This window comes from Danio rerio, chromosome 16 (assembly GCF_049306965.1).
Source record: "Danio rerio strain Tuebingen ecotype United States chromosome 16, GRCz12tu, whole genome shotgun sequence".
Lineage (NCBI taxonomy): Eukaryota > Metazoa > Chordata > Actinopteri > Cypriniformes > Danionidae > Danio > Danio rerio.
Genome location: NC_133191.1, coordinates 16,130,099 through 16,143,155, shown reverse-complemented (window position 1 = coordinate 16,143,155; position 13,057 = coordinate 16,130,099). Strand labels below are relative to the sequence as shown.

At 36.4% G+C, this 13,057-nt stretch overlaps 1 protein-coding gene across 2 annotated transcripts in view; it reads left to right on the top strand.

The window, feature by feature from the left end:
• The window catches only part of ankib1b (ankyrin repeat and IBR domain containing 1b), an 80,553-nt gene that overhangs the window by 34,041 nt on the left and 33,455 nt on the right, over nt 1–13,057 (top strand). For both annotated transcript variants that reach the window (XM_009292183.4, XM_068214103.1), the window contains exons 7-13: nt 2,427–2,515; nt 2,630–2,774; nt 5,687–5,853; nt 7,887–7,975; nt 8,082–8,212; nt 11,373–11,507; nt 11,822–11,908. In XM_009292183.4, coding sequence (XP_009290458.1) covers nt 2,427–2,515; nt 2,630–2,774; nt 5,687–5,853; nt 7,887–7,975; nt 8,082–8,212; nt 11,373–11,507; nt 11,822–11,908 — 843 coding nt within the window. The remainder of the gene's footprint in view (nt 1–2,426; nt 2,516–2,629; nt 2,775–5,686; nt 5,854–7,886; nt 7,976–8,081; nt 8,213–11,372; nt 11,508–11,821; nt 11,909–13,057) is intronic.

Below are 13,057 nucleotides of genomic sequence, written 5' to 3'. Positions count from 1 at the left end.
AGCACGCGCTTATGATTGATAGCACCTGGTCCACATTAGCTAATGCTGATTCACTAATCAGACGACTCCTTAACCACTAATAATAACCAGAGTATCTAATCTCAACCATCTTCTTCTTGAACAATCCTCCCTTCCACCTCTACTCCTCCCATTTCCTTGTCAGGGCAGCACGGAGGCCTAGTGGTTAGCACCATGGTCGCACAGCAAGAATGCCACCTGCTCGGACACTACCTGGCCAGGTCGGCGTTTCTGTGCGGAGTTCGCATGTTCTCCTCGTGTTTGCATGGGTTTTCACCGGGCTCTCCGGTTTCCTCCCACAGACCAAAAAGATGTAACATAAGTAAATTGACAAATCTAAATTGACAGCATAGACACTTCACAGCATTTTATTCTACTTCCAACATTATCAAGCAGAGGAGTACTCGAGACCTACCTGAACTCAGACTTCCCTCTCGCCCTGCAAGGCCCGCCCTCAAGAGGCTCTGATTGGTCAGCTAACATAATGTGCTGTGATTCGCAGATCTGCTCCACGTCACCAGGAAAAGCATCACACCCCTACAAGCATGCCCTGTGCCTCTGCTCTGTAAATATTGTCAGTCAGAGTAGCTGTTAGCTGTATCAGTTTGAGCCTGAATCAGACAGAAAATAAAAAGGACACAGCTGAACCTCATGCCTGCTCTCTAAAATAAAATATGTCAAGTGTCTTTCACATATTTGGAATAAGCATGTGTAAGTAATATGAAACGTACCCATATCGCTTGCGAGTTATTAAGGGTAATTTAAGATGTAGAACAAAAGGAAAGAGGTTGCAGAGAGAGAAACCGCAGCGCTGATGAAGGTTGTGGGTGTTTACAGGGGTTTGATGGATAAATAGAACTTGTAGCAAAATTAATAATGGTGCCAAACAGCATTTCCCGTTGTTTACATCCTTGTTTACATCTTTGCTATAACATAACATTAACGCTAGAAAATGTGCATGTAATAGGTCAAATTTAACAACAACAACAACAACAAAAAAAAATAATAATAATAATTCAAAAAAAGCTCTGTGGAAATAGCTGCGTTTGGATGGCAATTTAGCTTTCCCTGCTATAACATTACAGCACCTCTGGCCACGATCTTTTGCTGCGCGTGGTGAATGAGCGTAACCTGAAGCATTGGTGATCACACTAGCCTGGATGTATGTTTTTGCAATTCCCAAACTTTGTTCGCTGTAGGCTTTGCTAAGCTAACTCTGTAAAAGTCAGTGTCTCCCTTTGCATTGAACTTTGAGTGTTTTACATTCAGAGATGTTGTGTATGTACACACAGCTACATCAACTAAAGTTTCAAATATGATATCGTAGTGGAGTTGTTTTTGGTACAGTATATACAGTGGTGCAAAGTAACTAACTACAAATACTCAAATTGCTGTAATTAAGTAGTTTTTCCCCAGGAATTGTAATTTACTAATTAGTTTTTAAAAAATGTACTTTTTACTTTCCCTTGAGTACATTTATAGTGCTGTAATGGTACTTTTACTCCTCTACTTTTCTTTAACCTGCAGTCACACTCACTACCTTATTTTATCTTGTCTATGAGGATTAGAAAAATCAGTCCTGCGAGTCCAATCAAATAATACATAGAAGGTAAATCGTATCATAATGAACTACCTCAAGACATGGGCAGTTTATAATTGCAGCAAACTGTTTGGAAGTATTTAAAGTGTCCAAGAAGATGTCCAATGTCTTTACAAAGCATTTTGTTTGGAACTGAAAATCGAGTTGACGTCAGAACTCAATGTCAAGCCAACGTCAATGTCCAAGGTCCAACGTCTAATGATGTAACAGCTTGATGTTGTGTGGACATTACCACTATTGACATTTATCAGACATTGGATTTTCGTTGCCATACCTGACGAATAAATGTCAGTATTTAACGTCAATATGAAGTTGGTTTTAGATGTTGGGTTGAATTTGGATTTTTGTTACTTTCTAACAACCTAAAATCAACCAAATATCAACATCATTTGACGTCATTACTGGACATCAAAATAACATTGTCCTTCGACGCTGGCTAGACGTTGAATTTTGGTCACCTGACATCACAACCTTAATTGAACATAATATTAACGCCATATGACGTTATGTGCCTGCTGGACAACTAGATGCACTACAGAATGTTATGTTTACACACATCCACAAATTGCATGGAAATGCATCAGTTTTTAACGGCATAATACTCACTACTCTTGAGTACTTTTGAAAGGGCTACTTTTTACTTATACTTTGAGTAATATTTGCAACAGATACTTTTACTCTACTTGCACTACATTTTAGCGAAGTAATTGTACTTTTACTTGATTATGATTTTTCAGTACTCTTTCCACCACTGGGTATATAAACCTGACATATTCACACTCAAGTTGCTGTATTTTTCCCTTTTCAGTGCGGTATTTGTATGTGCGCTGCTTCCATGTTTGAAGAGCCTGTTGATATTCCTTGTGGTCATGAGTTCTGCAGGGGATGCTGGGAAAGGTGAGCTTTTATTTCTTTTTTTTTATTCAGTATTTTAGTCACACTGTGAGTTCTCTCTACTGCTGTAACATCATATAACATTCATGTGTGTTTTTTTTCCCTCCCTTTGGAAAGTTTCTTGAATTTGAAGATTCAGGAGGGGGAGGCCCATAATATCTTTTGCCCTGCCTATGACTGCTTCCAGCTGGTTCCTGTCGAGGTCATTGAGAGCATCGTGTCTAAAGAGATGGACAAACGTTATCTTCAGTTTGACATCAAGGTATAATTACATGATCGGTTACATATTAGTTTCAATTGTGTGCATAGTTGTATTACAAATATTTTCTGATATGGACTTTTAGAATAAAATTTCACTTCATAGAAGTCAAGTCAGCATTAAGCTGCAGTTTTTATTCCGACTTCATTAATAGCTTTCCAATCACACTGATCAGTCCTCTTGCTGGAGTTTGTTGTGTTTAGTGGCATTGTGTAGTCAGTCTTGAATAGAGAACTACTGAAATGGGAGCTCAGATAAGTTAGTTAAAATTTGAACTGTGGCATAAAAAAGGAATAATGCTGACAATGTTTCCTCTTTGTATTGTTCTTTTTTCATATTATACCTGTTTGTCTAGTAAAGCATCTTTTAAAAAAGAAGAAAGGGAAGCTGAGTGGTTTGAAAACAATGTAACTGAAAACAATGGCGTAGTTCCAAGCTTTTGATTATGCTGCTATGGGGATGTCCAATCTTCTACTGGGGAGTATGTGAGCTCATTTTCAGGGTCAGAGTATACAGAGGGACTTCTCAAGCTGTTGGTCAAAAATTAACCCACATCTCAAATTCATAACAAAACTCAGCAAATCAGATGAACCGGAGAAAACAAAATGGTTTAGTTCTGCTTTGTTTAATAGGCAAACATTTACGTGACGTAAGTTGGGAACTTTCTTTTTAAAATAATAATAATAATAATAAATTGTATTTATTTAGCTCTAGGACACTTTACAAAAAATGCGACCAATAGAGATAGTACAAGTAGTTAAATGTAGAGACAGCATTTGATACACAAACTTACAGGAAGTCAAATATAACAAACTGGAATTACAAAAACAAGACCTTAGGGACAAATGAACAGAGTGCTGGTGGATCAGATAAAGTGGTGAGTTTGTCAGATCAGAAGGAAAGCATTCAAAAAGGAAGTGAGCTGTGAGTAAAGATTTGATTTCTGAGATATTATTTACAGAACGGAGTGAGCATGGTAGAGAGTTCCAGAGTTTGGGTGCAATAACACTAAAGTGTCTGCCCCTCGTTGAAGAGAAGCGGTACTGAGGGAAAGCGAGAAGGCCAGAGTCAGCGGAATGTAATGAGCGAGAAGGGGTGTAGGGGACAAGCATGTTGCAAAGATAAGAGGGACCTAGGCCATTTAAGGATCTAAATGCAAGGAGGGGAATTTTGATTTTAATTTTAATGGGGTATGCAACTGGGAGCCAATGAAGGTCGTACAAGATTGGGGTTATATGAGCAGAACGTTTGGTATGAGTGAGTATTCTAGCCGCAGAGTTTTGAATATATTGTATTCTGGAGATGAGGTTGGCAGGCAGACCAATGAAAAAGGCATTACAGTAGTCAATGCGTAAAGAGACAAATGCACGGATGACAGTCTCAGCATCCTTGCTACTGATGAAGGGACGCAGTTGGGAAATGCGACGTAAATGAAAGAATGCAGATTTAATAACAGATCCCAGGTTCTTGGTTCAATTTTGAATTGAATGGGGGATCAGAGTGGGTGCTCCAGCTTGGCCCCACCCTGATCCTATTTTGCTTATTTTATTTGATTTACGTTAAAGGAATGCTGTACAGCCAGATGCCCATTTTGCTTATTAAAATAATAATATGTGATTGTGAAAAATGTAATTAAGTTGAAATTATGTTGTTAAATTTATATTTTAAGCTTTTGTTATGAAAAATCAAGCATTATGCAATATGGATAAAAGCATTCTTTTGTTTAACAACAAAAAATACTTTTATCAATTAAAGATGCATTAAATTGATCAAGTGCTTAAAACTTTTGTATTTTTGATCAAATACATGTTGATCAGTGGAATATTCCCTTAAAATATCTGATTTTTTTTAATCCAAAACGTTTGAATTGTAGTGTAATACAGGAAAATAGTACAAAAATGCCATTGCTGTGGCTATTGTTAGTAGTAGACAAATCTTTTTATTGAACTTTTAACAGAGCAACTCAAACATATACAAGAACAGGCTATTGTTAGGCAACGTTGTATTTAGGTCTGAAAGGGTGAATCTTAATCAGCAGGTAATTAGCATAGATATTTGCTACAAAACATTTTTCGCTATTTTAAGATATATCTCATCTAACTCTTGGCGTCATTTACCATTTTGTTGTTTTCTATGAGCACTGAATCTGTTTTCTTGCTTTGTGAAAATTAGTGCTGAAGTCCTCTGGGGCCGTTTTAAGTCAAAGTCTGTTTTATGAAAATAGCATGTTGTCATGGGAAATAGTCAGATACACAGTTCAGCAGTTTCTATACAAAACGATTTAACTGTTCTTCAGTTGACCCAGTTAGAACCAGAGAGCTGCAAAGTAATAAATAATTATAAATAACAGGATAAGCAAATAAAAGATTTCTCAGAAAACATCAATTTCCCCCTTAAATTAATGGAATTCTATGCAATAGAATGAATTTATTGTACATTAGACTAGTCAGAACCAAAGGCAAAACTGAACTTAAATCGTAATTTGTATTAAAGGTCCCATGAAATTAAAATAAAGTTGTTGTTTTTTTGGATCAACGGTTTTATTCTCGTCACCTCTTTGTACAGTTTCTAATGAAATCATATCCAATCAAATGCTCTATAGTATCTGACATGCCCCGCCCCTTTAATTGATGCACTTGAGCTCAACCTCTATTACTGGCAGAGCGATGATAAAGCAAAACGCAATTGGCTTGTTTTTAAAAAGGGGAGGAGCTATGCCACACTATCCCACTATCCCACCCTCTCTTTTTTGTTTTGATTGAGATTACATTTAACATTAAGTAAAATCTAAAACATAATTGTGTGACAAACATTCAAAAAAAAAAAAAAACCTGTAAGAGGATATATACTTTCTCAATATACTTCAGCAATTTTTCTATTAATTTCCTCACTGTTTTTTCCTGCTTGTCCCTCAGGCATTTGTAGAGAATAACCCTGCCATCCGGTGGTGCCCAAGGGCTGGCTGTGACAGAGCAGTGCGATTGGCTGGACAAGGACCTGGTGCCAGCACCTCTGACCCGCTCAGTTTTCCTCGACTCCAGGCGCCTGCTGTGGACTGTGGCAAGGGTCATCTCTTCTGCTGGTCAGTGCCAGTTACTAATACAAATCTCACAAGTCGAGAGGGAATTTATGAATTTGGAATAAAAACGCTTGTTTTTGTTTTGAAGACCACCCTTAATGAGCTTTAAAGTTTTGCATTCCATAGCAAACAAAATGGGTGTAAGATTTGTTTATTTAAATAAAAAGTCTTAAAATGTAAACAACTTATAAAAACATTATATAATGTAAAGAAGTTGTCTGTTAATAAGAATATGTCAATAACTCAATTTTGATAAAAATGTCAGATAGAACCTTTTAATTCTAAGGTGACGATGTGTGTTTGTATGTTTGCTCTGCTCTCAGTGGTCTCTGGTGATGCAGCTGGCTGAGTTTCTCTTTCCCACAGCTCGGGTCCTTATGTCCCTAACACACAAAGACATAGAAATATACACACACCCACTCAGTGGGCTTGTATCTCATCACTGCCTGTGCCAGATCTGAGCATTATATTTGAGTCAAAACACCCTGTTCTCTCTCTCTCACACACACACTTAAACATTTAATCTGTCTGAGTGAGTATGGACTGCATCTTATTTGGAAGAGCATTCTCTTGGAATACTGTTAATGGTGTCTGCGGTCAACAGTCTTCCAGTGTTGTGATTTAACTTGTGGTTTTCGGGCTCTTCTTGGCTGCATCCCAAATGGCACACTATGCACTTATACACTGTACTTATGCACTTACACACTCAACAGCATAGTCAGAATTTATGAACAAAATATTAATAACTCATTTCTAAAAACTGATTTATTTTATCTTTGCCATGATGACAGTAAATAATATTTGACTAGATCTTTTTCAAGACACTTCTACACAGCTTGAAGTGACATTTAAAGGCTTAACTAGGTTAATTAGGTTAACTAGGCAGGTTAGGGTAATTACACAAATTATTGTATGACCATGGTTGGTTCTGTAGACTATCAAAAAAAACAAATTAGCCTATTGGAGCTAATAATGTGGGGCTAATTTTGTCCTTAATATGTTTTTAAAAAAATTTTAAACTGCTTTTATTATACCCCAAATAAAGCAAATAAGCCTTTCTCCAGAAGAAAAAATATTATCAGACATACTGTGGAAATTTCCTTGCTCTGTTAAACATCATTTGGGAAATATTTAAAAAAGAAAAAAATGTCAAATGGAGGCTAATAATTCTGACTTCAACTGTAAATGTAGTGTCATCCCTAATCGTGCACATATGGTCATTTACTTACTGCAAATCAACCCGTTTCCCAGATGATGTTTGATGGTTGATAAATTAATGACCAACCATCAAATAATACCTGCCATGAGTAAAACTACATTCACCATAAGGAGGTGGTATAATGACTCTCATATGAGATTTTTGCTTTCATAATCCAAAATAAATTAATCACACTTAAGCGCCTGATAGCTCTACCCCTTCCACTACGTAATCAAAACTGTAACTGAGTGCCGTGAAGTGTCTAACATTACACACTTATTTTAAATGTTTGAATAAGTGCGTATTTAAAATGTACCAATTATAGTATTCAGTGTGAACGCACTTCTTACACTATTTATACTACAAAATACCGTAGAATAGTGTATAAGTATGCAATTTGGGACACTCCTAATGTTAAATGTTTTATAGGGTACAATTCAAGTTTATTTGTATAGTGCTTTTCAAAATAATTATTGTTTTAAAGCAGCTTTAAAACATGTGCTGCATTACAATCAAAACGAGAAAAGGTAAGGCTGTTAGTTACCATGACATTATTAGTTAATAATAGCTTTAATTAACTAATTACTAATAGCTATTAACAATAAAGTTATTATATTTAAACATATTATATTTATGTTTAAAGGAACGGATTCACAAATCTTTTACAAAACAACAAAGTAATATGTTATTAGGTTAATCTTTGACCTTGTTTGACCCACACTGATAAATCTCCCAAAAACATTCAAACTATTGCATAGAACAGCCATAATATATTTAGTAGAAATGTAATTTTCCTCCATGCTAACGATTGACATGACATGGATGTTTCTCCTCGCAGGGAATGTCAAGGAGAGGCCCATGAACCATGTGACTGCCAAACATGGAAGATGTGGCTCCAGAAAGTTACTGATATGAAACCAGAAGAACGTGAGCATGTCTTGCTGTACACTTGTACTCCATAAATTTCCTGAAGTACCTGAAGTAAGTGCTTTTGGACCTCAAGCATATTTATTTCTGTCTTTTTCCATTTCAGTGGCAGGTGTAAGTGAGGCGTATGAAGATGCTGCCAACTGCCTGTGGTTACTCACCAACTCCAAATCCTGTGCCAACTGCAAATCTCCCATTCAGAAGAATGAGGGATGTAACCACATGCAATGTGCCAAGGTTATTTGCGTAATAACAATAATAGATCTATTTATAGACTGGGCTAAGAAAAGGTTGGACACTTGGGGGTTTTAAGTGCTGTAAAATTACGTGTACAGTTCATGTAAACAGAGCATCTAGGAAGTTTGACAAAAGCTTCAAATTCAGTACAGAAAGCCTTCTTAGCTTTAGGCTTGGGTGGTAATGTGGTAATATGGTATACTGCGGGATCTAAAAATAGCACGGTATCAGTTTCAATACCGTTAAACCATCATAAAAAACAATGCAATTACATAGGCGAAGAGGATTAAATATTATGATTGTGGTTAAATATAAAATATTTAATGCCTGAAAATGCAAATGCGTGATTGTCATCACGGGACTGTGTGGAGGAGAAAGAGAGAGGTGAGGAAAGATGACAAGTCGCGCACCAAGTAACCTGGTCTCGAAAAAGAACAACCTCTGAAGTTTTTCAGTATTCCGGGGTAAATGTGAACAAGGCAATTTGCAAATTTTGCAACAAACAGGTGACCGCAAACCTAAGGTCGCATGTTCGGTATTCAGTTTCTGAATGTTTTAGGCCAGGGTTATTCAATTAATTCGTCATGGGGCCAGTTCATAAAAAGCATGCCAAATTAGGGGCCAGAGAAATATGACTTGCAATATGAGTGATGACACAACAGCATAAAAGAGCCCATATGTTGTATTTATTATTGTATTTTTAAAGAGCCCATATGGGTTAAGACATCCACATTGGATTTTTCTACATTATAATGTTAATATATTGTATTTTAAGATATAATATCAGTGCATTGAACAATAGGCTTGTTTTTTAATTTTTTAATTTTATTTTTTTTACAAACATTCATTGCTTAAGTAGGCTTTTTCTACATTTAGACACATTCTGTTATTGTTTTGAACTGCATAACAATTATGGATAGAACAATTATAGATTTTGGTTGTATGATTATATAGTCTGAAGAGTAATCATGGTCTTGCGTTTAGGGGCTGATCACACCGAACACGATTTTTTGCGTTGAGACGCTTTTTTTTTTTGAATGGTCTACTGATGGCTACGAGCATTTTGCTGCTGCTTATGCCCCCTGTGTGTCTCACGTTTTAACCGCTACCTGTGTCTCGCGTTTTTGCCCTTTTGCGCCAATTACTTGCAGTTGAAAAAAGTCGACTCTGAGCAGAAAAAACGTGTTACGTCACTCACATCTTTTTTTATTCTCCATTCAAATAAAAGCAGAGGCGGGTTTCCGTTGAGGCGCCTGTAGTGTTTGTGTTGTCAAGACAACAACGGAGACTTTTGAAGATAGAGGAGAGACTGGTTGCTGAGTTTTCAGAGCTGTATGATTCACAAATCTTAAATATCACGATATTATTAAATTTTAAAAATTATATTAATATCAACAGCAACACTTTACAATACCCAGCTAATTCAGTCGTTGCCTAGCGACACTTTTTTTCTTGTCAACAAAAAAGGCAGTGTGGTGCGCCCTGCGTTTTTGGAATGTAAATGTGCGTTTGGTGTGATCGGCCCCTTATCATGTCTAATGTAAATTTAACCTTTATATTAGGGAAGTATTTAAATGAACTATTGTTATTATCTGCGTTCATACAAACGTAATCACTTGAATAATTTGTTGTAAGTCGTCTTATTACAGTTATTTCAGTTGTGCACGGAAAGCCATGCACAACTTTCACCCCTACAGCATGAGATGTTTTCAACTCTGTGCACCTGGAAGGCACAAGTGCATTGCTCCACTTACGCACGCATATTGGCATATATTCTTACAATTGAAATAAGAACTTGTGCGCGGAAAAGACGTGATATGTAAATGGCCCGCTGCTATAGTTAATCCAGTGTTCGTGTGTATAACCTTGGTGTATAAGCTCAGAACTTTGAACTAGAGCACAAGTGGCATAAGTGTGTTTAGTTGCAGCAGTTTCGTTCTTTCGTTCAACAGCGTTAAGAAGCCTTTATGATGAAGTAATCAAATTCTTTTGCCCTTTTGCGCCACTTGCTTAATGTCAGGTGACACCTACTCTGAGCAGCCTTTAAACTGCAGCTCGTGCTGTATTGAACAGAGACACGTCGCTTTATAACTATAGCAGCAGTTTTTCGACTGAACTAAATTTATTTTTGATGTCTTGGTCACACTATTTGGAGCGCCGGAACAAATTGCCTCTCGAACTTGGCCTGTGGGCCGCCAATTGAATAGCACTGGTTTAGGCACAAGCCAACAGTTTGGTGACACTGTCTGAGTATTTCATCATAATTTTTTATTATGCTCAGTTATACCATATACCGAGGTAAAATAGGGAGGAGGTTTGATGGTATCAAAATTTGGAGACCACCCAAAACTACTACATTTTTATCTTTTAAAGTTTGGATTTGTTTGTATGGTTTACAAAAATTCCCAGGGCCATTGGCCAATATGAGTGGGAAGGTGTGTATCAGAACAGGTGGTAAAATAAATCAGCTCAGCAGTGATAACTTAGAGCAGGATGGCTGATAATAAAAGGTCAGTAGATTATGAAAATGAGCAGGCCAAGAACAGAACCCTGGGGAACACCTTAACTGGAAAAGTTGTATTTCTCAATGGAGATGAAATAATATCTTCCAGGAGGGAATTATGCTAACCAACATGGTTGTGAGCCAAGAAAAGAGTAAACCAAGTCTGTCAAAAATGGAATTTTGGTTAAATACCTGATTAGAACAGACAATAATGACTATTAGAACGATCTGAAATTAAGCATCACTGTTTATTATTATGGGCTTGACGATCATAATTAAACGTTAAGCTTAAAATGTGTTTTTAAAAGTGCTTCCTTTGCTACAGCAGGCTTATGGAAATCAGGAGAAATTTCTCTAATTACTGAACAAGAAATGTGTGTGTGCCTTAGAAAGGAATGTATTGATCTTAATTCAATCTTGATAATCCAGCAACAAGGTTACTAAACAGGGAAATACATTGCAAATGCTGGCACTCCAAAAATAAAAAAGGTTGAGAGATAGTTTCCTAGCAACACACATAATCCCTGCTGTCAGAATTCCATAACTCCCAGTGTGCTGCCTGCTAGACTTATATATGCGTTTGTGACATACAAAGTAGGTTAGTAGTTTGTCTTGGTAGAGGGGCGGTTAATCAAGAATGTCTTTGTGTCTGTACAGTGCAAGTATGATTTTTGCTGGATCTGTCTGGAAGAGTGGAAAAAACACAGTTCCTCTACTGGAGGGTACTACCGCTGCACACGATATGAGGTCATTCAGCAAGTGGAGGAGCAGTCTAAAGAGATGACTGTTGAGGTACACATTCTTGCTTACATGCTAAAAAAAACATGTATTTTATTTCTGTACACAGAAAAGTATTTCCACAAATACTTACATTTTTACAACTGTAAACGGAAGTTTTTAAAGCATTAGTAAATTTTAGATCTCACTATTCTGTTCAATTCGTCTTTATTTCTATAGTGCTTTTACAATGTAGATCGTGTCAAAGCAGCTTGACAAAGAAGAGGATCTAGTCAAAAGTTTTAAATTAAAACTCCCCTAAAACACTAATGAGTGTCTGTGTGTTTGCATAAACATATTACACATGTGTTGTTCTTTTGTTTTTGCAGGCTGAGAAGAAACACAAGAACTTCCAGGAATTAGATCGCTTCATGCATTATTACACACGTTTTAAGAACCACGAACACAGTTACCAGGTAAAAAAAAATCATTAATAATTCTAACTTGTTCTATAAAGCCTGAATGTAAAATGTTTATAAGGTTATTCTTAAAATATTTTCTTAATGCAATCACTTATGAAGAACTACTTTTAACTTTTTATTAAGGGTAACATTCAGTAACCTCTTTGTGATAGTTGTTTAAAACAACAATTGTCGCTTTGCCTAAACACAGCTCATAAATATTATGTGTAACACTTAAATGAACTCATATTGCAATGCTTTCTTATAGGTAGAACTGTAGATATACATTAATGTTAGACTAATGTAAACCTTAAATTGTTTAATCCAGCACACTTTATTGTGCACTTACAACAGCCAAGCAGAATAGAGCTTGGAAGATCAGATAGACTAAAACTTTCCAGTTTTGTGTGCAGTATTTTGTCATATGGTCAGTGAACATACGTTTCTAAGTCTATAGACTGATTTAGACGTTGCATGTTTGAGAATATTGCAGTTTTTGCTTTGACGAGAGTTTACAAGTATGTCTTTAACCTTTGAGAAAATGTGTTGTCTTAAGAAATTCAAAAGGATTCACTACTAAATAGTTTGTTAATTTATTCCTGCCATTTTTTATGATATGTAGTATATAATACTTACATAATGAATGGATTAAGTCAAAGGATGGTTCTATAAATCTTCATTTTCTTATTTTCCGTTTCTCTAACAGTCTTATATTTTGTTTCCAAGGGACAGAAAACCATGCATCTCACTCGAGATATGTGTTGGGGCCTCCCCAACTGTAATATAACTAAAACAAATTGCCTAAAAACTGGTCAATGCCTGGGAAGTTTTTTCGCTCCTAATTGAAGAGTTATCCTGTCTATGATGCAGAACGAGAGTTAAAGTACAGTTTGAATTACTTAAGAATTCAAATTATGAAAGCAAAAAATATCCCCGTATGCTTTAGTTTTGGATTGATTAGATATGTTTTGGAAATGAGAGTATCGTTTTCCAGAGTCCACATCTAATTGTAATAGCAAATAGGGTATATGCAGACCTTGGGCCCTATTATAGCAATAGTCTTTTGCTAGTTTCAGCTTGGCGCAAGAGTCGTTTTGAGGTGTTGCGCCACGCTGTTTAAATAGCAAATGCATTAGCGCTCATATGTGCACCCATAGGCGTTTA